This window comes from Triturus cristatus, chromosome 6 (genome assembly GCF_964204655.1).
Source record: "Triturus cristatus chromosome 6, aTriCri1.1, whole genome shotgun sequence".
Taxonomy (NCBI): Eukaryota; Metazoa; Chordata; class Amphibia; order Caudata; family Salamandridae; genus Triturus; species Triturus cristatus.
The window spans coordinates 194,198,450-194,226,071 of NC_140589.1; the positions used below are offsets into that span (position 1 = coordinate 194,198,450).

The window sequence follows — 27,622 nt, forward strand, 5'->3', positions numbered from 1 at the left end:
CTTTTTAGGTCGTCATCCTAACTTCAATGTCAAATTACCCACGGATTTTTAGGATGGTGTAACTTTGCAGAGCATAGATTGTGCTTCATTGCTTGATTGATAATGAACTCTCCTTCTTAGCATGGGGCAGTAAGGAAAATAAAGGTGGCTTTTACAAATAACCCTTGTACGTATGAATTGCTAGTTTAATCAGTAAGTTGTCACTGTTATATAGCAGAAGATTAAAAAAGTAATTTATTAATTTTAGTGAAGGATGAAAACATAATTTCCAAATTTCATATAGTTAGTTTGAAGAACTGGTTTTAGTTGTCAACGTCAATTTATAAATAAATCAAGATCCATTTATATTGTTTCAGTTGTCAAAGTGGGTAACGATGTAGCCAGTAAAATCCACTAGCATGATGCTGAGTGATGAGACTATTTTGCCATTTATGATATGTTCCTTTGGTGGATAGGGTTGGGAATTTTGAGGGAGACTCCTATGATTACAAGGTCAATGTTTTCTCTTTAAAGGAACAACTATGAGGGTTTTAGCCATCAGTATGGAAAAAATAAATAACATTCTTAGTGGTAAATGAGTCTTTGGTTAGCAAGGGCTTGCAATTGATGGGGGTATGCTCTATTATATGCCATTTATAAAGCGTTCAGACACCACGTGGTGCTCATCAACTACAATAATAGTAATAAGCCTCAGTTATCCTGCTTGTTAATTCAATCGTGTGGATTAATTGCACAAGGGAATGACCAGAGTGGTTTCTTTCATTTGATCGTACATTTTCAGAGGCATTTTTCTCTCTGCCTTTGGAATTTGAAAAAAAATGCCTAACCTGCTTCTATGCAGGACTAATCAGTCTTTAAATGATGCTGCTCACTGTATACAAATATCAGTGACACAATATTGCAAGTTTTTACTTAACAAAGGATCTCATCTAATAATATTAGGAGGTTTCAAAGAAATATTATGCTTTAGGAAACTGGAATATAGACTGTCAGGATCTTAGGCTACTGGTATTACATTGCACTTAAAGACACACTGGCTCATGTGAGTTGGTCTTGTAATAGCATAGTGAATTAACATATTAGAAGTCAGTGAAATATACTTTGCAATTTATAAGCATGCTCTCGCCTATTGGGTCTTCTTTTTTGGCTATCCAAAACCTTTATGATAAAATTCATCAGTGAGTGGAAACTTGTGCTGTAAATGCATTGCTTGAGTGATAAAAGTTAATTGATACATGTAAAGTCAATGTTGAAAGCTAAAGTAATGGCTGGAATGGCCAAATGCTTAGATGTAACTAAGTGCCAAAAGCATTCAGACAGTGCTATTCATTTGTTTACCTTTCCTCTCATGAATAGTTTTTTTTAGGTTTACAGAGTTTTTTCAGAAAATAAAAACATGTGTGCACATAGGCATCTTAAAGATGAATGAAGATACAATCACAATGTGAAAGTATCTATAAGGCAGTATTTTAATGTGTATGCATTCACATTTTACCACCTAGAACACAAATCTCATTTTCTGACTCATTTTTATAGCATTCTTCTTTGAGAGTATAGATTAACAATACCCTATTCTATGAGCCTCCAGCATGAGCAAGCAAGCCCATGGTTGTTAAAATAGGCCCAGCAGAGCTCGAGAAATAAACAAGAAAAGAGTGGACCCCCAGGGGGACCAGCTGGCACTTGGCACAGTTTTCTCCCTGGGGCCTTGGCACTCCTTGGGGAGTTTCCCACAAGTGGAGAACATCACATGCTATCCACTTGCGGAATACTCACCAGGGAGGTCTAAGCCCCCAGGGAGAAAATTGCCTTTATTGCTGTGTCCCAGTGAAGCAGGGGCACTGCTAGCAATTTTAGCTTTCCTCTGGAGGTTATCAGCTGTCTAGCAGCACCCAAAGGAACCCTTTTGGAAAAACTTTAAATTTGCAATATCTCTTCCATGGTATTGTATTGATGACCCCAGGAGATGTATACCATGGTTTCAAGCACTCCTGGACTCCTGGAGCTGGGTATTTTAGCTTTATGGTTCTATGGTGTAGGTATCTATATTGTGAGGCCCTAGGACTGCTTTGAAGCATGTGTTGTTACAGCTTAAATTTGACCCCACCTTTACACATCACAAATACATAATCTAAACGTGCACCTAGCACATGTTTCCTACATGGCCTAATGACATTCATAAGAAATGTTGCACTTGACATCATATTTGCATTCACTGTAGAACTAAAGAAGACAATACATAACTGTGTACCTTAAGTCATTAAATTAGAAGTATTGTTCAGGTGATTGAAAAGGGACTATCCTCACATATATAGAATGTGATACTCTAGAAACGATAATAGATTCATGTATTGTGTGCACAAATGTTACACGTATATTTAATATAAAATGTAGTTCCTAGCAATCCTGTCCGTGGTGTTTTCATGTTGGTGCATCTTTATTTCTACACCAAATTTCTTTCCAGGCACTTTATACATGTATTTCTGTTGAATAGTTTTTTACACTGGGTGTGAGGTTAAAAGGATTCTTGTAAATATTCTTTGTTATTGATTTTCTAAAAAAACTTTTTGATATTTTCAAATCAACTAGAACGATGGCAAACCTACAGACCTTCGTGTTCACAGATGAACAGTTTGCAAATATGGTGGGGAGTATAGTTAATTTTATCCATCAAATGACCACAAGTACATACAAAAGCGATAATACAATAGCATTGTTAGCTCTTAGAAAAAAGATCAAACATATAGAGCTACATTGTCAATATATGTTGGAATATCTCAAAGCAGGGGTAATCCCCCAAGACTTACGAGTGAGAAATATACCTATTTATCCAAATCAAACAATTCTTGGAACAATGGTCAATGATAGCTAACCGTTGTTCCCATGATTTTATGATGCTTATTGTTGAAACCGCCAAGGAGGTCGTAGAACGACTGGCAGCAGAAATATTAGATCTGGAAAACAAAATTAAAGCCGCAGGCACAGTGGACGAGGCTAAAAAAAAGTTGGAAGAGATAGAAAGAGACCTTCATTTATACACTGAATATCTGACTTAACGGAAAGTAGAAAAATTGAAAAAAAAAAATCCGCTTTTTCAGTAAGGAAAATATTTATCCTTATTTCTCGAATAATTATTACAATCAGCCTGAGGGAGCCTATAGTGAACAGACTGCCAGTAGACAATATTGTCGTAAAGTAACTACTTTTTCCGATACATCAGATTCGGACAATGAAGGTCCATCTGGCTATTATGAATCCAGAGGCAATGGATATAAAGCTAGGAGACAATGTAATGCACAGCCTTTTTTAGGGAGGCGTTTCACAAGGCGGAACAACTGGAGGCCTCAATACCAGCCACGTTTCCAGGGAAATCCACAGATGGATTACAATCAATACCTGGTGACCCGCAACGCCCTGTACTGGAGGAAATGGAAACCATACCTATTTTCAATCTAAGTGGCTCTTCCCTATCCAATTCGACCTACACTTTATTGTCAAAAGGACTAACATTTGCCCCTCATTCAGGTCTGAATAAATTTGAATTATTCAGAGACCTAATGACTTTCGTCAGAAAAATTAGACTGCGGATATTTTTTGCCAACCAAGAGTCACAATCAGAAGAGGTAAATTTGTCAGAACTTTCCCCTAAATCAACAATTAATCTTACTGTAGATCAGCTTCCACCGGAAGTGGCGGTCTTTGAGCAGGTGGTCTATAATAAGATCATTAACATCACTAAACATGTACAAAAAAAACTTTTAATCTAAATAGAGAGGAATACAGAGCCCTAGAAGATCTCAAACAGACACCCGCTATTACCATCAAAGCGTGTGACAAAGGAAGGGGTATTGTCTTGTTTGATACTCCCACTTATATCTACGCAATGGAGACTATGCTGGGAAACAATCACTTATATTACCCAATAACAAGAGACCCCACGACAAGTATTGCTAATAAAATATGTAGGCTGACCAGCAGAGCCCTTAGAGATGGTGACATCTGTGATAAGGAATGGACATTCCTTAATGTAGAACAACCAAAGATGGCCAGCATTTACGGCATTCCAAAAATTCAAAAAGATGAGGTCAACCAACCATTGAGACCTATTGTTACTACTATTTGTTCAATTATGGAACCCCTTTCTAAATATGTTGATGCCATCTTATGTCCACACGTGTCGCGAACACCGGCGTTTGTTCAAGACACCAGGCACATCATAAATTTGATTGAAGATGCACCTTTTTGTGCCACTACGCAATACATGGTCACGATGGACATTGAAGCTCTATATAGTAACATCCCTATATATGGAGCGATAGAAGCGGTCCGTTGATTTATTAGTACATACAAGATCACATGTCCCACCATCTTTGTTTTGGAATGTCTAAAAATTGTATTGGAAGATAATATCTTTGAGTTTAACAACCAACTATACAAACAAAAACAAGGTGTCAGTATATTGGCATCTTGTGCCCCAACCGTGGGCAATATATACATGTCTCTGTTTGAGAAGAAAATTGATCTATAATGAAATAGCACCTTTCTTCGACTCCGTAGCTAAATGGTCAAGATTCATAGATGATATTTTTTTCATTTGGACAGATACAGTAGATAAACTCAGTCAATTTATGGACTGGCTTAATTTGTGTGACGAAAACATTTGCTTCACCAACAGCATTAGTAACAGCCATGTTGAATATCTGGATGTGGTAATTAAAAATGACGCGGGTACCTTAGCGGTGGATTTGTATACCAAGCACACTGCAAGGAACACGCTGTTACATTATGACAGTTTTCATTGGTCTACACAAAAAAACAGTATACCATTTGGAGAGTTTCTACGCTTACGGCGCAATTTCACAAATATCATAGATTTTGACACCACATCAGTCACTGTGAAGAACAAATTTTTAGCAAGGGGTTACCCTAAAAGGCTTGTTCGGGACTCCTACAAAAGAGCTCGGTTTTATGATAGACAACATCTGCTACATAATACCGCAGCTAAAGCCAGCCCATCCATTGTTTTTTTCACACGTCATTCTATGATTAATGAGAGAATACGTCAAGCTGTATGCTCGAGCTGGCATATTCTTAACATTAATTGGTCTAGAGAGACAGGAACAATACCAAGACCACTCTTTGCGTACAGACGAATCAAAAACCTAAAGGACCATGTAGTCCATACATGGATGAAAACCAAAAACACGTTCCTACAAAGGAGTATTGAGGGTTTAACACCAGTGGTAGGAAATGATAAATGCAATACCTGCAAATCCTGTGATTCTGCCATTGAATCTCCCTCTCTTCAATTCAATGGTCATTTGATATACCCCACGAGTCTCACTAACTGTAAAACAGCTGATGTGGTTTATTTACTCATCTGCTCATGTAAATTGGGATATGTAGTGGAAACCAGCAGGGCAGTGAACACATAGTTAACTGAACACAGATCAGCAATAAGAAACCGCAAAATTACAGCCCCCATTGTACAGCATTCTGTTGACAACAACCACACACCAAAGGAAATACAATGGTACATCCTTGAGAAAATCTACAGTAAGCCAGGTACCACCACTGAAGCAACCAGAAAACGGAGGGAGTTATATTGGATTTTCACTTTGGGAACAGCCATAAAGGGCTCATCCAAGACATTCCCTGGGATCAAGCCATTAAGGTTAATACTTAAATTGTACCATCTGTTACTATGACCTGTGAGTGGTGATTGAGATAACCTTATATGAAAATAGAATTAGCGGCTACAGGAATCTGTACAAATACAGATGGGTCCTATATGCTTCAGTCTACCGTATAAGAAAATTTAGGGACACGTGACTATAAACCCCTGATCTTCACTAGATCTGAGTCAAATAGTTAGAGCATTTAATATTAGCTACTGCCAATAAGATAAAATTGGCTAGGGATCAAAAAAGAAACGCTTATTAATTATTAATCTAAAGGTTACATGTAGTGTAGACCTTTCCGACATGGCGTCTACACTCATGGGCAACTATCTCAGTGTGTCGAGTATCCCATTTCAGAATGCATCTAAAATGCTTATTAATCATTAATCAAAAGGTTACATGAAGTGTAGACCTTGCCAACATGGCATCTACACTCAGGGTTAATTATCTCAGTGTGATGAGTATCTAAAACAGGTAAAGATCAGGTAGAATAATGTACACTAACGATCACATATATATTTTTTTGAGGTTCACGTAAGTTTGTTAATACTCTTTACAATCAAAGATAGCTTTACCCGTTCTCGAGTCAATATTAACTTAGCATACGGAGCTTTAGGAATACAAAGATGGCATCCGTAGAAATGGCAAAATTGACCCTGCCATGTATCGTAACCTGGAAGTGTAAAACTCCATGGACGTTATGGGCAGTGGCAGTTTTTAACATGCAAAACCACGCTCATGTTCCCTTTGGTGTCGTTTGAAGAGGCAAAAAATATCGATCGATACGACCGGTAAGCACTGTTCTCAACAGTTAGCCATTGTATAAGAATTAAGGGGCATATCAGCAAGGCGAGGCGATGGAATTATCGCCGCTTTTGCGGCCATTTTCGGCCGAAAAGCGGCGATAATTTTATTGCCTAATTAGCAAGCTTACGCTGACGCGTGAAAACTTGCGTTAGCATAGGAATTCCTAACGCCCAGCTTTGCATCTCTAATGAGATTCAAAGTGGGCGTTCCTGACCTGACATGACAGGAAAAATGTCGCTAAGCGACATTTCTCCTATCATCAAGCCCCACGCTATGAAGCATAGCGGCAACAAAAGTAGCGATAACCCCTGTTATCGCTACTTTCCTTACGCCTGCTTCAGGACTGACTTAGCCATGATATCCTATGGAAGGTGGATATCATGGCTAAGTTTGTGAGTCCCTATCAACAAGCTAACGCCACATTGCGTAAGCTTATCGCTGATTTTCCAACGATAATCTCATGTTAGGCAGTTAGCGTGAGAATTTTTATCGCTTTTGAGATAAGCGTTGCTAATAGCACGCTATCTCAGCGATAAAAATCCACGCTAGCCAGAGATAATTATCCTAGCGCTAAGTGTGCTTAGCGATAATTATCGCCGGTTGTTGCTGATATGCCCCTAAGTGAGATATCAAGCTCCTTAGCATTTATTCAGGAACTTGCACTTTCCCAAGATTAACATTAATACCCAGGACCTTTCGTTTCTAGTCGGACCTCAAGTAGCCAGTAGACAGATTCATGGTCGGTAGATGGAATTTATATCTCAAGACAGGGGATATTAATGTGCTGTAGAACCCGAGCAGTATTTTATATCGAGCGATTAGGTTCATAACCTTTTGTCCATATGTTATGAAAGCAGTACTGAGCAAGGTTTTATAAAAATGATAAAGACAAACTCATTTCATTCTTGGTTCAGACACAAGGATATGAGCTACGTGGATGTGCCATTGTATTCTGCTGGTAGCAGAATAGAGGGAGTCCACATGGTAATAATCCCTATGCTTTCGAAGTGTCTAATTCATGCATATCTTTCACATAAAAAAGTCCCAATCATTTTCTGAAATTGCCTAGGGTAAAATATCTTCGCTTCATTTCAGAAATTGTGGAGGAGCCAAAATATACTGATGTGACTTCCATACCTATACGTTCCCTGAACAACTTGTACACAAGCGTGTATAGTGATACATATTATGAGGTATACACGTATATCTTTGACCTCCTGAGGCGGAAGCCGGGAGAGTCTAGCTAGCGTTTTAAAATTGTCTTACTGTGTAAATTAAAGTGATTTTAAACTTTATTTTACTATTTCGTGAGTGTATGCAAGGTGATTGACAACTTTCCTACCTCCATCCCCCTCTGCCACGGGATACTGTCTCGAGTGGACGCCCTGCCCTGGGACACGCAGGCCACGCCCACCACCTGACAGGCCACGCCCCTTTTTAGACAACGAACGCTCAAATAGCGCGCCACTCCTAGCGCGAGGCAGAACACTTTAACCTCCTGAGGCGGAAGCCGGGAGAGTCTAGCTAGCGTTTTAAAATTGTCTTACTGTGTAAATTAAAGTGATTTTAAACTTTATTTTACTATTTCTGACAACTTTCCTACCTCCATCCCCCTCTGCCACGGGATACTGTCTCGAGTGGACGCCCTGCCCTGGGACACGCAGGCCACGCCCACCACCTGACAGGCCACACCCCTACCTCCGCCACTATTTATCATGTGTTTCCACCGGAAGCGCAGCGGACGGGCGCAGCGGGGGCGCCGTCTGCACGCCGAAGGCGCGCCTAAGGCAAGCCCGTCTGCGCCCGTCTGCGCCCGTCTGCGACCAGACCGCGGCCGGGGCCAGACATGCTGCTGGCAAGGGATCTCAGAGTGAAAGGATAGTGTGGTCAGGTGAGGACCTAAAGGCTCTGGCTCCCCCCTTTAAATGCTGTCCGCACTCTACAGACCCTCTAACCTTCGCCCCTCCTCAGATTTGTAACACTTGTGTGTCAGTTTTTGGCAATGTAAATTCTGTGAGGCTTCCTATTCCCAAATCTCCACTTCAGATAGGCATTAGAGCCGGACTACTGAATTGTAGATCCCTGGCCAAACATGCTGATGATGTCTGGCTGTTACTTGAAGAACAGTAATGGGATATCCTGTTTTTAACAGAAACATGGATGAAGGAAGGCAACCTGACCTCCACTGCACTGGCAGTCCCTCTGGGATTTAAAATATGCCTCGCCAACCGTTCTGGGACAAAAAGAGGCGGTGGCGTAGCTATCATTTTTAAAGAGCACTTAAGACTAACCTCCTCAGCACCTACGACTACTCAAGGAATTGAAGGCCTCCACTTCTGCTTTCAGGCAAGTTCTCAGCTTTCATTAGCAGGACTGGTGATTTATCGCCCACCGGGCGGCGCAGATTCTAACTTATCTACCCTACTGGACATGATTGTTCAGAGCTCGCTCCTCCACCCCCATTTTATTGTGGTAGGTGACTTTAACATCCACATGGATAAATCCGACTGTGCCATGGCAGAGCTACTTAGAGCTACTTTAAGCACGGCCAGCCTTAGACTGATCAATGAGGGCCCTACACATAGGGGGGGCCATACTATTGATCTTATCTTCTCTAATATCAAAAATGTGCTGTCCGAGGATCCACTCCCTCTGACCTGGTCAGATCACTCACTTGTCCCTTTCACACTGAACTTGGCGCACGACATTTCTGCGTCCAGTAAATGCTACTTCCTAAAAAGACAATGGAAGAAGCTGATCCCCGAGACTATGGGCCCTGTCCTGGAGAAGAATACCCCATCCCTGACAAACAACGCCAATATTGATGCTCAACTCTTCAACGAGTGGGTTGGAAAAATGGTTTCCTCTATTGCGCCAGCTTCCCGTGCACTATCGAAAAGAGACTCTCCCTCAGCACCCTGGTTTTCGCAGGCGCTAAGAATAGAGAAATCAGCTTGTAAAAAGCTGGAGAGACTCTGGAGAGCAAACTATGGTCTGGAGGAAAAGATTAGGTACAAAGAAGCCTCTAAAAATCTACGGAAAGCTATTAGGAAAAATAAAAAACGTTTTTATGCAGACTCGATTCTACAGGCAGAACAGTCTAGCAAACAGATTTTCAAAATAGTACAGTCTTTTTTTAAACCTAAGTGCATTGAGAGGGAGGTTGCTCCAACAGTTATGCTTTGCGAGCAAATTTCTGAGTTCTTTGATCAAAAAATTAAAAAGGTCTACGACTCCTTTGGACCAGAAATAATAACAGTGAAACAGGACCTCGCGAATAAGAGCGAGCTAAGTGAGACTTTCACCCAGTTTCTCAATATCCCCGTGAGTGAGGTACGGAAAGAACTGCTCCGATGCAAATCTGGTTCCCCCGACGACCCCTGCCCTGCAAAATTATGGAGCTCTATAGCCGACTTCGTAACTCCTACACTTCATCATATCTGGAACTCCTCCATTGCTTCGGGCATATTTCCGGATGCATGGAAACATGCTACCCTCCTGCCCTTAAAGAAAAAGCCTAACGGGGACCCGGAAGATCTCACTAATCTCCGCCCGATATCCCTATTAGCCGCCCCGGGAAAAATGTTGGAAAAAGTCATACAACGCCAGCTGAGTAAATTTGTAGAAGTAAACAAAATTCTCCATGAAACACAGTCTGGCTTCCGGCCCGGCTTTAGCACGGAAACAGCGCTTATTGAGGTAGCCGAGTCAGTCAGGTGGTCGATGGATGCAGGGAACTCAGCTATGCTGGTACTCCTGGATCTGTCGGCCGCCTTCGATACGGTGGACCACGCCAGACTACTCAGCCGGTTGGCCGAGATAGGGATTAAGGATAAGGCGCTGGATTGGGTACACTCCTACCTATCTCAGAGAACCCAGAAGGTGGCACTTGGAACAATCTCGTCATCACCCAAGCCCCTTGGCTGTGGAGTCCCGCAGGGGTCGGCTTTAAGCCCCCTTCTGTTCAATGTCTACCTTGCTCCTCTCTTTACGCTAATTGCCAACTGGGGTGTCAAGGCAATTTCATATGCCGATGACACACAGCTGGTATTTCCGTATTCCGAGATCACGCAAGAGTCCTTTTCTAACTTCAAAGGCTGTCATCAAGACGTAGCCCACTGGATGAACGCTAATAAATTAAAACTTAATGCCAATAAGACAGAGGTTATCTTTTTTGGCAAGAGCTCCCCGCCCGCGTCAAATCTTTGGTGGCCGTCGGAGATGGGTCCCGCTCCGACACCCAGTCACACGGCAAAAAATCTTGGAGTGAGATGGGATGACTGCATGTCCTTTACCTCCCATATCCAACAAGTTGCCGGTTGTTGTATGAGCAAATTGAGAAATCTGCGTAAAATTCTCAGACTCCTTCCAGAAGACTGCCGAAAAACGGTTATCCACGCCACTGTGACCTCAAGGCTGGATTATGCCAATGGACTCTACCTAGGCCAACCAAAATACCTGACACAAAAGCTTCAGGTAGTTCAAAATGCGGCTGCGAGACTGTTACTGCGAATTCCACTCAAGCAGTCAGTCTCTCCGCACCTTCGATCTCTACACTGGTTGCCAGTTGCCAGCAGAATAAAGTTTAAAGCACTAACGCTGGCTTTTAGATCTTTGCATGGCTCCTGTCCAGTATACCTGAAAAACCGTCTTCCCAGATACTCCCAAGCCCGCACATTGCGGTCTAACTGCCATGTTCAACTGGCAATCCCACGCACGAAAAAGGCTCGACTCGGGGGTCGGACTTTTTCGGCTAACGTCTCCACTCTGTGGAATACCCTGCCACAAGAAATTCAGCAGGCCCCTTCCGAATCCTGTTTTAAGACACTGCTAAAAACTTGGCTTTTTAACCAACTACGCTAGCTTTTTTAATTTTTTATTCTTGTATTGCTAATTTTAACTACCTCCCAGGTCTTCTGTGTTCTACTAGCGCCGGGACACCTCCTCGCGAGGTAGCTGTCGCGCTATATAAAACCCAGTATTATTATTATTATTATTATTATCTAAGGGTTAGTATAAAAAAAGCCATTAAATCACAATTTATCTATAAGGAGGCTTACCCTTAAATTGCTAATAAAATCTTTTTATACACTTCCAGATTGTTGTCCATTCTGATACACGTGCATCAAGTAGCTTGATTACCCACTGGGAAGTAAAGGACTCATTCCTCTATGTTTTGATTTAATGTACGGTATTAAAACCCGGAATGGGTTAACTAAGATACGATGGAATACAAATAAATTTCCCTGTTTTTTCTCTCTATATTCTTTTCACAATTCTTTAATCAGTGACCTAAGAATCGCCGTTTTTAAACTAACGTGGTCGACACAGGACAGAACATACAGAGGACTAGTTACCTTTGAGATGAAATTAATTGCGATTAATAAGGTACTATAAAATCAAAGTGGTTATCACCTCGTATAATAACCAGTTACCGTAGATAAATGGAAATAATAATATTCTAAAATACTGTTTCTTTCTATGGCTATACAGCAAACACACAGCAGTAATAGAAACATCATCTGGCAAAGTCTGCTTGTGGTTGTTTCGTACCATAAAACACCCATTATGTATGAGGATTTAGACTAATATTCAACCTTGAGATGCAAAGATTTCTGGATTTCGTTCGTTAAGGTGTTCAGACAATGCTAAGTCTTATCTATGCTAATTTTAATATGCATGCCTGACACTGGACAGAAATAAGTATCACATCATTGATTTATGGAGAAATACACTGGGATCTTTCAGTCTATTCTTTGGCCATTCTATTGGTCATCACCTTCTTTTTTCTGAGCACTGTTTTTAAACCGTTGGCACTGGGTCAACGTGATATACCTAGGACAGTAATCTTATAAAAAAATATACATTAGGTACTTGCTAGTTGAGTATATTATTATAATTAACTGAGCAGGCATATTAACTCTGGACTATATTGTTGTCTATTTTCCATTTAGTAACCACTGTGACGGAGTCCTGATGAAGGCCTATGCCGAAACGCACCTAGTTTGTCAACAAGCCACCAGTCTCTGCACATCATTAATTTGACCAATGGTTTTAAAATATTGATCATTTGATCAGAGAGATCGTTGAAATGTTTTTGAATGTAATAATGAATTGAAAAATATGACAACTGTGATTTCTTGACAATTGGTTTACAGAGCACAAAAACATGTGTACTAATTGAAAAAAGTACATCCTGTGTTTTTTAGAAACAAACGTCAATAATGGGAAATATATATTTTTTTATTTAAAAAAAAGAGATTAACGAGAAAAATGTAAAAATAAATCAAGTAAACAAGTCACTTTGTTATGAGCTGTTTTTACAGTAGAGTTATCATGCTAAGTGTCAAGAATTGATGTGCCTTCTCTATGTGAAATCCACCGTGCCCAGGTGTGTCGTTTCTCAAAGTTGTATTTTCCCTGTCAGGGTACGTTCATACTAGAATCAGGGGCCCCGTTCCTTTTCCAATCGGTTCCTAGCCATCCTTGCACATGATGATTCTTACATTTTTACTGTATGCCAAGTGCAATATGAATCTAATGTACTGACAAAAGTTATATGTATTTGTGTTTAACCGTGCCTAGTTAAGAAACAGTACTGGGGCTGGGTCGCTCAGGCTTCAGTTAGCTATCCTTCTTGAGGTCTTTTAACGATGGAGTTCATGGATTTTAAATTAATTTATTCATATGAACAATTCCTAAAGATTATCACGATACCTCAGGACAGGAACCTCTACATGTAGTTCAGGTTTGGTTCCCTCCCCCTGAACTTCTTGGAGACAACTTTACACTACCTCCCAGTTTTGCCCAGGTTACGGCTCTGTCACTGAGACTATTGCTCATGTATTTTCTGTTTGTCCATTGTATTTCCGCCCTAGAGAAAAATGTCTTGAACCAATTTGAAAACAACTGGGAACACTGTCACAGCAAAGCCCTTCGCATTTTTTAAAATTGGACTCCAGGCCAGTGATAACCTGCTCAGTCGCAAAGTTTTGGGAATCATGTGGGCACTCAGAAGGTCCTGCTGATAGAGTGAGACTGCTGTATATGTTATTGTGTTTTCTCTTAAAAAAGTATTTATTGTTTAAATAGATTATTGGTCCATGTTTTATCAATAATCCCTAATCGGCTTTGGGCATAGTGCAACTCTGGTACTAAGGCAGCATAGCGGGCCATGTCGACCCATTCTGAATAGGCTTAGGCTTTTGATGGCTTAGATTCCTAGGAGCATCTATGCTCAATACATTTTTCCGATGAATTTTAGATTATGGTTTGAAGGTATTCAGTCTGTTCTTAATTGCTTGTATGAATTGTATTGCACTTGCACTTTTATGGTCTTTGAACCAAAATAAAGTTTTCTGATGATGATGTTTAAACGTGCACTTGCATATTAAATGTGCATCACCGATATAATAGTTGAACTTGCCTTTACTAGGCCTCTGTCTTCACTCTGCCTATAATACTGTTTTCCATTTCTGCTGACATGACTAGTCTATGGCAGGTATTCCCATGCATTGTTAGTTTGAGAACAGATACAAATCTGTATTAGCGACAGAGGGATGCCTGACAAGAAGACCTTTGATGAAAGAACATGGAGAGCTAGAGCGTAACTGAGGAGTCCTATTCAGCAATGATGCTACCTTGGGTGGTGGAACAAGGTCAATGTCGTTCCCATGATCAGTGTGGGATAATACTCTGATGTTTCAGTTTACAGCGTGAGAATGGAAAAGGACAATGGAACCTCTAATGATGAGTGCAGATGGGTGTTGCTCAGGAGACTCCTGTGCTAAAATCTATTGTTCACACCTTTTTAGTTCAGAATCTTTCCAGACCTTTTGGAGTACATTTCCTTGGACTATGAGAGGTTTAGACCTCTATGCTTGTTCCCTTTGATTCTTGCTTCGTGTGGCTTAAGCTAGACATTCGAATTCCCCAGACCCAAGAAGATTTTTGACCCAGCTCCTGTAATGCTGACACCTTTCCTTATTTCTTTTACTTCCTATACTTTATTTTTGTCACTTCCCATACTTCATTGGATTTTCCTATTTTTCTGCTGTTCCCTGAATTGGGAGATTCCTTAGACCAATGGCCCATCTTCTTAGTTTGGACTTTAACTTAGACAATTCAAGATTTACTCATGTAAAGAGGAGAGCACCAAAAACTCTTCTCTGGACATCAAATATCGATGTTATTATTTTGTATTGATGTGACTGAACTTCTTGTTTGTTTAATACTGGGTCACCTAAACATCTTTCGGAGGTTAGGTTTCCCAATTGTTGTTCTGTATCTTTATAGCATGGTGCTAAGATTTGTGTACTTTAACTTGATTGCTAATTTGCAATAAATCTTCCTAACCCTAGTCACTGATTCCTGGTTCTTATTGTGTAGCGAAATGGGTAAGACTGTTAATTGAAATTGATTGATATAATGTTAACTCTCCTCACCTTCCACTCGGTTAAAAAGGTCCACTGGGGGACTTATGGTAAGGGAAGAGGCCGAAATGCTGCATTATATAAAAGTTGAAAAGAACTTATGGGCACAGTCCATTGAATACTGAAATGCTTTATTGACAAGGGCAACGTAAGCAGTGAATCATTGCATGTATAAATGAATGTCATTGAATGGTTTTATTGGCAATGCCAGAGTTAACAGTAGATATTCACATTTAATAAAAATTTTAATTGTAAGATGGTACCATCATTAGTGATTTTAATAGTGTTTATCATGAGACATTTCTGCTTTTATTATTGGGATGACCACCTGACAAAGCAAGTAAGCATGATTATATTTTATGTTAGGATTTTGGACTTCAGGGCTTGCTAGGGGTGTAACTGTTAAGAAGTTATCACCCCCGGTATTCCCACCGGTATTCCCACCTCCCGACTTATGTAGTTTGAGTAGTCTGTGGGTAGTAAGTACTTTTTGCCCACACCACCTCCCTTGAGAAGGCTCTGCCTTGGTACTCTGAGCGCGTCAAGTTCTACAAAGGGGTGCTTGGTTCCTAGTTGACCAAATCTCTCCCACCATTACCAAAGAATAATTCATTTTCTTGCAATTTATTTTTTGTCCAGTAAAATGGGCTCCGCTCTTCCACCTGTGGGAAAATGATACAAAATATTGGACATTTGTAATTTGGTGGAGCATTCCCAGACAAGTAAAAATTATAGATCTCTTTTTCTGACTGCACTTATCCATTATATTTTGCCCTATGGGCAATCAAGAGACACCATTACATATTTACATAAGCAAATAATACATTCTCCTGAATTTAGACTTCACCCTCTGGATCCCTTTCCTTTTTTTTTAGAAAGTGCCATCACCTTTGAGGTGTCTTTTAGATGTTAATGTTATGCGACTGCAGTTAAGTCGCAAAACATTAATAATACCACAAAGAATCACTATTTTGAAGGGACACCCCAAACATAACCGTTCCAAATTAGCTAGTCCATATAATTTTGCTAAACCCATTTAATGATACAGTAACAGGTTACTAAATTGCTAAATGGTTGTAGTACATTAAAAAAAACAAATTTTCTTGTCACAAACTCTATGATTTACCAAATTGCAGGGCTTGCGACAAACAAATAACTTAGTACTTCTGGGGCACAGTTCTGGTTCAGCAGTCCAATCATATGACAAATGATTAGAGAAATACATACCAAAACCTTTATTTATATCTTCAAGGATTTGAATGTGCGCTCTTTCCCCAAACTCGTTGGGATGATGCACAAGAGCATCTTTTACAGTCTCATAGCCGGCGAGCACCACCATTTTCTTCATTCCCAACTGGATACTGAAAACTGAGCCATATTTCTTGGATAACTGAAATAAACAGAACAGTGTTCATTTCACAATCTATGAAAAAAATATATAGGTCAACCTATTTCTTTGACCATGGAGATCTGTTATGTTGTGCTATTAAGTTTTATTAAGCAGAAATACACTGTTTTGTTTCATGGTACTGGGGCAAATAATGTTAAGGGCCAAAGAGAAATAAGGAAACAGAATAACTATGTGTGGTATCTGAGCTCTGATGTTTAAACATCACACTTCGACAGAATAGAATTAACGTTATTTGAGCCATAACCGGTCTGGAAACAGTAGACCAGGCAGCTCCAGGCAGCATCCAAATGCTGCCCCAGGAACTTGGATACCTGTTCCAGACCTAGAACATGACATAGAGGGCAGGAACAAAGAGCATCATAATACCAAGAATACCATATACTAACTAATAACCACTACCAAAACAACCAAATTAAAAATAAACACACGTAAAGGATATCACAGCCCTCTTTCCCAACTGAACAACAAGCAAAAAAAAAAATGTACAAAGAACAACTTAAGACAGAATGTAATCTCACAATTTTCTTAGCAAGTAAATAACTGTGCCACTATTTGTTACTAAACCATACGTTTCGCACAATAATTTTCTCTGAATTATATATATTCTCAGTACCGTCACAGCTAGTGTGTTTAGCATCCTCAAATACATCATCACAAACAAGCAGCTCTTCGCGCATTCAGGTATTTCCATGATTGCCAACATGCCTGCCTTCATGACAGCCTTTGGCCTTCAAAAGTTGTTTCTCAGATCTCCTTAACCAAATGTCACTAAAACTGCACACACTAATCTTTCCAGCCATACATACATTATCTTAGCACGTTTCCTCCTCTGGTACACCCTGAGTATTGTTTGACTCACAAGCCTAAAACACTTGTGGTTGATCCTCAATAACTTTAGGTATATAAAGATTTGAAAACCATCTACCATCAGCCACCTCTGCTAATCATTTTGTAACAAATGAGACACACAAAGGTCCATGATAACCAAACGCAAATGTACCCCCTTTACCATCCATGTGTTTAATTTAAATGCAGTCTCCAACTGAAACAGTGACTCCTGTGGTACACTGTTTACAGTGAGAATATTTGTGTTATTTTCTCTTGTTTATGAGTTGCTCTGTTCCTACCTTCCTCAACGGGAGCGCAATTCTTTGACACGCTAGTGCACTCCAATAACCAGTTGAATAATTGCTTTGATTCAGTGCACCTTCATATTATTATAGAGCCGCGGCCTGCGCAGGTAAGAGCGGTGGGGCGGTGAGGCCACGTGGGGGGATTTCGACTGACGACGGCTAGGGAAAATAAATAATTTATTTAATAATCCCTCACTGTCATCTATCGAAATCCGCGCCCCCATCCGGCCTCACCGCTCCTACCTGCACGGGCTACTGCTGTCCTTATACAGTTGCACACCATTAATGTTATAATTCTGTAGGAGCTCCTACAATTTCAAACATACCTTTCAAAAACTGAATATCAGTGGTGGCTGTTCCAACAAAAGAAAATAAATGCATTAGGAAAAATAGTCTAAAATGGCAATTAGGAAATGCTGTCTTGTGGTAATGCAAATAATGGTTCAGTAAAATCGAAAGCGAATTTCTCCCAAGCAAATCCCGTAAAAAGAATGTTATGTGTTTTCCAAAGGTTGTAGTTAACACACACTACAAATATCCACAACATTCCCAACCATTTTGTCCATCACTGGCCACCAAAAATGTTTTCTCATAATTATCATGTAGTAAACTCCATAGTGAGTCCTGCTGAAATTTGGACAATGTTTTCTAAATAACCATGCAATCGTTTCACATTTGTCCAGTCTAACAAAAAACTCACAAACTGTCTGTAATATAATGTAATTCTTCATTCATTCAAGCCATTCCTTCTCAGTAAAAACAAAACCACTAATAGCTAAAGAATCCAACAGCAAACTCATACAGTTCTAAATCAAGACGCAATCTTGATAAACAATTAGCTTGAGTAGTTCTTACCCCAGGAATATACTCCACTTCAAAGTTGTAACCTTGTAATTTAGGGTAAGCATGATGCATTATGCCCCATTGCAATATGGAGTCCCATAGCACATACTCACAACCTAATACAAAAGGTTTTATTACAAGAGCATCATCGATTAATTTTCTCAGTTTGTCAAACGTCACCTGTTACACATCATGTCATATAAATTAATGTTTTTGTTTCAAGATTTTCATCAAAGGAATCAAAATGGATGCATACTTTTTTATGGAGCAAAATTATATTCACACAGTCAAAGAGCTACCTTTTTCTTTGGCTGAGGTACTTGTACAATTGCATTGACAAGGTCACTTGGAGGTTTGATTAATTATAGAGTGATATAGTGATCCAAATATTAAAGTGAAGGTGTTATCCCTAGTTCTTTCAAAATACCTAGACTTGTGTCAAAAAAGGTTGTGGTGTGTTCCGCAAATTTTATTGCCACATGAATGCTCCACATGTTCCAAATGCTACACTACGATGCAAAGCTATGCGTTGTGCCACAGCATTGCATAATGCAACTGGCAACTATGTTCCACAAATCAAACCTGCCTGCCGCAAGGCGGTAATGCATCACAAAAGACTCATTTGCTTTCTTTTTACAATACAAATGAAGCAGTCTCAAGGGAGGAGGATGCAACCATCCAGGAGGACATTTTCCAAGACGGAGGCAGAGGGTAGAAGCAAGAGGAAGGTAAATTACACCAAAGAGGAAAATTAGATTTTAAGTTCAGAGGTGACAAAGCATGAGAAGAATCTCTTTGTTACCTCCAAATTGTCATTTTCCAAGAAAGAAATTGTAGGAGAGCAGTAGCTGAGAAAATGAATGCGGTAGTCCTATCACATAGGATTGTTGTAGAACGCAAGGAAAGGTGTCATGATTACAGCCATTTTCCTTGATAACCCAAAATTCAAAGAGAACTTTAGCTTTGTTTCAAATAACTGTTCCAGGCACTGGATGGTGCTTGGCATTGAAACTGCGGTGGAAGAAGTGCAACGTCTAACTAAAGAGATCCACGATTTGAAAAAAGAGATCATTGAGGACAAGGCACTACTCAATGCCAAGGAACTTTAGAAAGGCTGGAAAGAACCATTCGTGAATTTGACATTTACACACAAGCTACCAAACTAGACAAAGTAGCCAGGGACATCAAGGTATATGACAAAAGAACTACTTATCAATACCTACAGGAGGGCTATTACGTAAGGGAACCACAGGGCACATTCTCTAGCAGAGGCAGGAGTGGATTCAGAAGGTACACAACCTTCTCCGGATCATCGTTCGGCAGCAACCCTGATAGTGACACAGAACGTGCAGGTCCAAGTTCAGGTACAGACACAGGTGCACCCCCTACAGGGCAGAACTACCAACAGCCCCCTTTTTTAGTGGAGGAACCATGGTGGGGTCAGCGAGGACGGGGACGCCCCTGGGGCAGGCCCAGGGGCCCAAGAGGAGGAACATGGAATCAAGGGAGGGGTCAAATGAAGAAACAAACACACTTTCAACAGGAGACACATGGAGAAATACAGATACGACGACAGCACTACAGATGGTAGTCCATGCACCCAAGAATCCGATAGTCAATTTATCAGGCTATACATTGACACCTAATGAACAGGGAATCCTGGAGAAAGGCCTCTCCTTTGTGCCAACCTCCATGCCTAACACCTTTAACTTGAAAATTGAGTTGCACCAATTCTTTAGGAAAATCCGCTTGAAACACTATTTCCTTAAGACTCCCTACAACCCGGTTTTCTCAGGCAGTGGACTTAGACCACCTTCCAAGTTTAATCCACCTACTCACCTTATGTCACATAAATTGCTGGCATACGAACAGGTAGTCATGAGGGACATTGATTCCATATTGACTAAAAGACAATATGTGAAATATAACGTGAGCAAACTGGAACGGGAGGCCCTAGAAACCCTAAAAAAGAACACTAACATCGTGATTAAACCCGCGGATAAAGGCGGTGCAATTGTTCTTCAGAACGTGGATGACTACAAAAAAGAGATCCTAGCACAGTTGTCAGTTGAAGGTAATTATGCTAAACTCAGCAGGGACCCCACACAAGAGATAAGTAACATCATAAGTGAGGTGACAAAACGGGCCTTAGAAACGGGTTTTTTAAACAAACTAGAGTATGAATATTTCAATAACAAACACCCGAGAATGCCCACTATTTACACCCTACCAAAGATACATAAGCGTATGGAGGACCCACCGGGTAGACCGATAATCTCTGGATGTGGGTCAATTTTAGAGCCTTTATGTAAATACGTGGATGTATTCTTAAAACCCATCGCAGAGAATACTGCGACTTATCTCAGAGACACAATGCAAACAATCCAATTAGTGGACGAACGCCCTTTTGATTCCAATACACATTTATTGGCCACTATGGACATAACGTCCCTCTATACTAATATTCCACAACATTCAGCACTCACCAGCATGGAATCAGCACTTAACACCAGACCTGCTCCACATGAAGTTCCCACTGAGTTCATAATTTCACTACTTAGGATTGCAATGACCAGGAATTACTTTACATTTCAGGGTAGTTTCTACAACCAGACTAAAGGCGTAGCGATGGGAGCAAGCTTTGCTCCCAATCTGGCTATTATCTATATGAACGAGTACGAACATCACTTTGTCCTCAGTGACCTCAACCCTCACAGGGCCAATATAGCACTCTGGCGACGTTACATCGATGATGTACTAATCATTTGGCAAGGGAACGATGAACAATTGGTAACGTTCCATCACTGGCTCAATACATGCTCCGCTGACATTCAATTTACTCTAGAATTCAATAGAGAAGCGGTGCACTTCCTAGATATCATCATCAAATCACAATCAGGCAAACTGCACACGAGTCTTTATAGAAAAAACAGTGAACGGAATACACTACTGCGTTACACAAGTCACCATCCACGTAACCTCAGGGATAACTTACCCTTTGGTCAATTCCTGAGGTTACGTAGGAACTGTTAAAAAAAAGAGGATTACTTTGACGAGTCAGCTAGTCTTCTAGCTAGACTATTAGAACGTGGATACCCCATCAGACTATTCAAACATGCACGAAAACGGGCCTGGCACAACCATAGAGAGTTTTTACTAGCCCCACAACCCAGAACAAACACCAAGGAGGAACGTCTAGTATGTGTCACGACATTTAACACGAAAAGCAGTGCTATCAAAAAAGCTATCAACCAACATTGGCACTTAATAGCAGAAGATTTGGGCAATTTGCCACCACCTTTACACGCTTTCAGGAAAGGCAAGAATATAAGAGATCATGTAGTTAAATCTTTACTCCCTACACCACGCACAGTAAGCCAAAACACACTTTGGGGAATTCCACCGATCAGAGGTCACCATAAATGTGGATCATGTAAGGCCTGTACACTGACAAAAGATATAACGGAATTTTCACATACCAATCAGACATACCAACTCAACGAACATAGCAACTGTAATACTACGGGAGTTACCTATGCCATTGTCTGCCCATGTGGCTTTATGTATGTGGGTCAGACTATCCAGAAAGTTAAGTGCCGCATCTTGCAACATTGCAGCCGCATACGCTGCAAGACACAAGGTGCCCCCCTTGTGGAGCATTTCTCTACGTTTGAACACACTGCAGATAGCCTGAGATGGTGGGTAATTGAGAAGGTTAAACCCAACCCAAGAGGTGGTGATTTCAATAGTATACTCAGCAAACGAGAATGCAGGTGGATACACTCTCTGGACACGATCGCCAGGGGTCTGAATGAATTTGAAGAAATTAGTAAGCAGATCTCGATTATGAACATCGGATGAATCCACCTATGTGGAATACATGTACAACCGGGCATGAAGTCACTAGGGCCTTAGTGGGCCATATACCACCTGTAAATTACTGAGTTCCACTTAATCAGGTAGTAACACTATTCCTGTTACTGACGAGCATCACCTTAGTATGTCTCACAATAATTGAGTGATACACATTACCGGTAGTCATGACCGATATCCAATTCTATATGGTCTGCGACAATTATTCAATCCTTTGTTACACATTTGCCATGGTAACTCCCCTGCTGTTCACCTTGTAACTCTGGTTACTACACGTATTTGATAATTTCTGTTGTACATAATGTTTAACCATTATTCTAAACAACCTTGTACAACACTGTTCTATGTACTTAGATGATGTTGACCTAATGGCTAACTTTTATGTTTTAGTATGTTTCATTATTATTATTTTTACGTCCAATTGTTGGTTTGTAATATATGTTAAATTGTAATTTGCTTTGACTGTCCTAATCCATGCTTGGTCCACACTATCTATAGAAGTGTAAGGGACGCCTCCTTTTTGAAGTATATGTACTGGAGGTCTAATACCGATAGCTCGGTGCGGATGCAATTATTACCTCTAATTATGAAAAGTTTTCCGCGATCTAAATAAAACTTTGACCCCTTATGAACACACATCAGGGTGACTCGAAACCGGCAGTCCGGTCTGAGTCTTTTAACTCTTTCCTTTTTACGCCCCGGTACCGTAGCCCTTACGTCGACGCCTTTCTTAAATAGACGTCCTCGCGGTGCGCGGTGATCAGAACACAAACACAACGCGTTACGGATGGATGCCGGATTCTAGCGGCCAAAGGTAATTAGCTTGTACGAGAGATTACTTTCCCCCTTTTTATAGTATCTGGGCACACTCGTTTTCTAACTACATTCTATCATACACCCTTTTTAGACTTGGATTGACTCCAACTGTGGCAAAAGACTCGGAACGTAAGTGGGTGGCACCACTCAATTGAGGTAATCCTCTTTTACTCTTCATACGGATATTATATACTTTACTAGAATGGCTCTGTTAATTGATAGCCGACTCTTCAATTTTACAGCCCCCACCAGTACTACTGTGTGGCACCCCACAAACGGAGGCCAGCCATATGATGTACACCACTCAATTTCCATAAAAAGGAACTCGCTTCATGCATCGCAGCGGGTAAGCCCTTCTTAGCCCTTTATAGGCCTATTAACTGGGCTTTTAATCGTAGTCCCATGCAACACCTTTACTCTACTCTTATTAATTTTAGGCAATCTACCAGGCCCAACTCTTCCAGGTTGTTCCCCAGTCCTGATGAAGATCCGCACGGCCAAGGTTCAAACTTCCACATTAGGCCACTAAGACGGATCGAAACGTCGACGCCCCATATATATGAACCTGGGATACGTTTACCTACCCACGTGCCTTATTAGAATTGGCTTCTAATGAATGTATAATTGCCTGATTTATTTATCGCATAAACTGATACACGTGACCAGGTCTATGCACTTGGATGGTGAATGACAACAAGTCCATTGCTTAACTTGTTTAAGTTTTCTTATGTCACAACCTCTGAAATAATTTCCTCTTTTCTTTTCACTCTTCTCTACTTAAGCACCCTTACTATTTGCACGTTCCCCTTGGAGCAACCTTGACAAAATTGCTAATGGAAATTTAAAAAGTTCAAAAAGAATAAAATGCTTTATTAACTTCTGATATTGGTTTGTTGCATGGTTGACCCTATGAGCAATATTGTATTGGATACTAAGAGCTACCAAAATAGATTACATGTAGCTCAGAATATGTGAATGATATCACTAAGTTAGGAACTACTGCCTACCTTGATTTATGGTCCAGGACCATTGTTTTTCGTACTACATTGCACCCAGGTCCTTGACTTTTTTGGGTTACCCCATTTTTTGTAATGGTTACCTTTGTGCAGGCAAGTCCTGCGAGGGTTTTATGTTAAATGTTGTATGTCAAATGTTATATGTTAATTGCTGATTTGAGTCTTATAGGTCCTTTTTAGCCATCACTGTAGCTACGGCTATATCTCTGACTAACATTACACGCATTATGTCAGATAAGGAAACTTTGTCTTATAGCGAGGATTATATAGACAAATTATTGCAAGAATAGGAAGGTAACACCTTTCTGGGCAATACCACTACTAATATAGACTTGACACTCAATGAAAAAGTATCCAAATTAGAACGTCTAGAGAAAAAACTAATTAGAACACGTCTACATGGACACACACTAGCCAAATATCTTAAATCCAATGTCATCACTGTAGGGTTACAAGTAAGGAATGAACCAGCCATTTTCCTTGATAACCCAAAATTCAAAGAGAACTTTAGCTTTGTTTCAAATAACTGTTCCAGGCACTGGATGGTGCTTGGCATTGAAACTGCGGTGGAAGAAGTGCAACATCTAACTAAAGAGATCCACGATTTGAAAAAAAAGATCATTGAGGACAAGGCACTACTCAATGCCAAGGAGGCTTTAGAAAGGCTGGAAAGAACCATTCGTGAATTTGACATTTACACACAAGCTACCAAACTAGACAAAGTAGCCAGGGACATCAAGGTATATGACAAAAGAACTACTTATCCATACCTACAGGAGGGCTATTACGTAAGGGAACCACAGGGCACATTCTCTAGCAGAGGCAGGAGTGGATTCAGAAGGTACACAACCTTCTCCGGATCATCGTTCAGCAGCAACCCTGATAGTGACACAGAACGTGCAGGTCCTAGTTCAGGTACAGACACAGGTGCACCCCCTACAGGGCAGAACTACCAACAGCCCCCTTTTTTAGTGGAGGAACCACGGTGGGGTCAGCGAGGACGGGGACGCCCCTGGGGCAGGCCCAGGGGCCCAAGAGGAGGAACATGGAATCAAGGGAGGGGTCAAATGAAGAAACAAACACACTTTCAACAGGAGACACATGGAGAAATACAGACACGACAACAGCACTACAGATGGTAGTCCATGCACCCAAGAATCCGATAGTCAATTTATCAGGCTATACATTGACACCTAATGAACAGGGAATCCTGGAGAAAGGCCTCTCCTTTGTGCCAACCTCCATGCCTAACACCTTTAACTTGAAAATTGAGTTGCACCAATTCTTTAGGAAAATCCGCTTGAAACACTATTTCCTTAAGACTCCCTACAACCCGGTTTTCTCAGGCAGTGGACTTAGACCACCTTCCAAGTTTAATCCACCTACTCACCTTATGTCACATAAATTGCTGGCATACGAACAGGTAGTCATGAGGGACATTGATTCCATATTGACTAAAAGACAATATGTGAAATATAACGTGAGCAAACTGGAACGGGAGGCCCTAGAAACCCTAAAAAAGAACACTAACATCGTGATTAAACCCGCGGATAAAGGCGGTGCAATTGTTCTTCAGAACGTGGATGACTACAAAAAAGAGATCCTAGCACAGTTGTCAGTTGAAGGTAATTATGCTAAACTCAGCAGGGACCCCACACAAGAGATAAGTAACATCATAAGTGAGGTGACAAAACGGGCCTTAGAAACGGGTTTTTTAAACAAACTAGAGTATGAATATTTAAATAACAAACACCCGAGAATGCCCACTATTTACACCCTACCAAAGGTACATAAGCGTATGGAGGACCCACCGGGTAGACCGATAATCTCTGGATGTGGGTCAATTTTAGAGCCTTTATGTAAATACGTGGATGTATTCTTAAAACCCATCGCAGAGAATACTGCGACTTATCTCAGAGACACAATGCAAACAATCCAATTAGTGGACGAACGCCCTTTTGATTCCAATACACATTTATTGGCCACTATGGACATAACGTCCCTCTATACTAATATTCCACAACATTCAGCACTCACCAGCATGGAATCAGCACTTAACACCAGACCTGCTCCACATGAAGTTCCCACTGAGTTCATAATTTCACTACTTAGGATTGCAATGACCAGGAATTACTTTACATTTCAGGGTAGTTTCTACAACCAGACTAAAGGCGTAGCGATGGGAGCAAGCTTTGCTCCCAATCTGGCTATTATCTATATGAACGAGTACGAACATCACTTTGTCCTCAGTGACCTCAACCCTCACAGGGCCAATATAGCACTCTGGCGACGTTACATCGAGGATGTACTAATCATTTGGCAAGGGAACGCTGAACAATTGGTAACGTTCCATCACTGGCTCAATACATGCTCCGCTGACATTCAATTTACTCTAGAATTCAATAGAGAAGCGGTGCACTTCCTAGATATCATCATCAAATCAGAATCAGGCAAACTGCACACGAGTCTTTATAGAAAAAACAGTGAACGGAATACACTACTGCGTTACACAAGTCACCATTCACGTAACCTCAGGGATAACTTACCCTTTGGTCAATTCCTGAGGTTACGTAGGAACTGTTCAAAAAAAGAGGATTACTTTGACGAGTCAGCTAGTCTTCTAGCTAGACTATTAGAACATGGATACCCCATCAGACTATTGAAACATGCACGAAAACGGGCCTGGCACAACCATAGAGAGTTTTTACTAGCCCCACAACCCAGAACAAACACCAAGGAGGAACGTCTAGTATGTGTCACGACATTTAACACGAAAAGCATTGCTATCAAAAAAGCTATCAACCAACATTGGCACTTAATAGCAGAAGATTTGGGCAATTTGCCACCACCTTTACACGCTTTCAGGAAAGGCAAGAATATAAGAGATCATGTAGTTAAATCTCTACTCCCTACACCACGCACAGTAAGCCAAAACACACTTTGGGGAATTCCACCGATCAGAGGTCACCATAAATGTGGATCATGTAAGGCCTGTACACTGACAAAAGATATAACGGAATTTTCACATAACAATCAGACATACCAACTCAACGAACATAGCAACTGTAATACTACGGGAGTTATCTATGCCATTGTCTGCCCATGTGGCTTTATGTATGTGGGTCAGACTATCCAGAAAGTTAAGTGCCGCATCTTGCAACATTGCAGCCGAATACGCTGCAAGACACAAGGTGCCCCCCTTGTGGAGCATTTCTCTACGTTTGAACACACTGCAGATAGCCTGAGATGGTGGGTAATTGAGAAGGTTAAACCCAACCCAAGAGGTGGTGATTTCAATAGTATACTCAGCAAACGAGAATGCAGGTGGATACACTCTCTGGACACGATCGCCAGGGGTCTGAATGAATTTGAAGAAATTAGTAAGCAGATCTCGATTATGAACATCGGATGAATCCACCTATGTGGAATACATGTACAACCGGGCATGAAGTCACTAGGGCCTTAGTGGGCCATATACCACCTGTAAATTACTGAGTTACACTTAAGCAGGTAGTAACACTATTCCTGTTACTGACGAGCATCACCTTAGTATGTCTCACAATAATTGAGTGATACACATTACCGGTGGTCATGACCGATATCCAATTCT

General features: G+C 40.8%; 1 protein-coding gene across 1 annotated transcript in view; it reads right to left on the reverse strand.

The window, feature by feature from the left end:
- The window catches only part of LOC146816624 (cytochrome P450 2K1-like), a 220,796-nt gene that overhangs the window by 160,530 nt on the left and 32,644 nt on the right, over positions 1-27,622 (reverse strand). Inside the window, exon 2 of the mRNA XM_085610499.1 lies at positions 16,148-16,310. Within this exon, the coding sequence (XP_085466625.1) occupies positions 16,148-16,310 (163 nt within the window). The remainder of the gene's footprint in view (positions 1-16,147; positions 16,311-27,622) is intronic.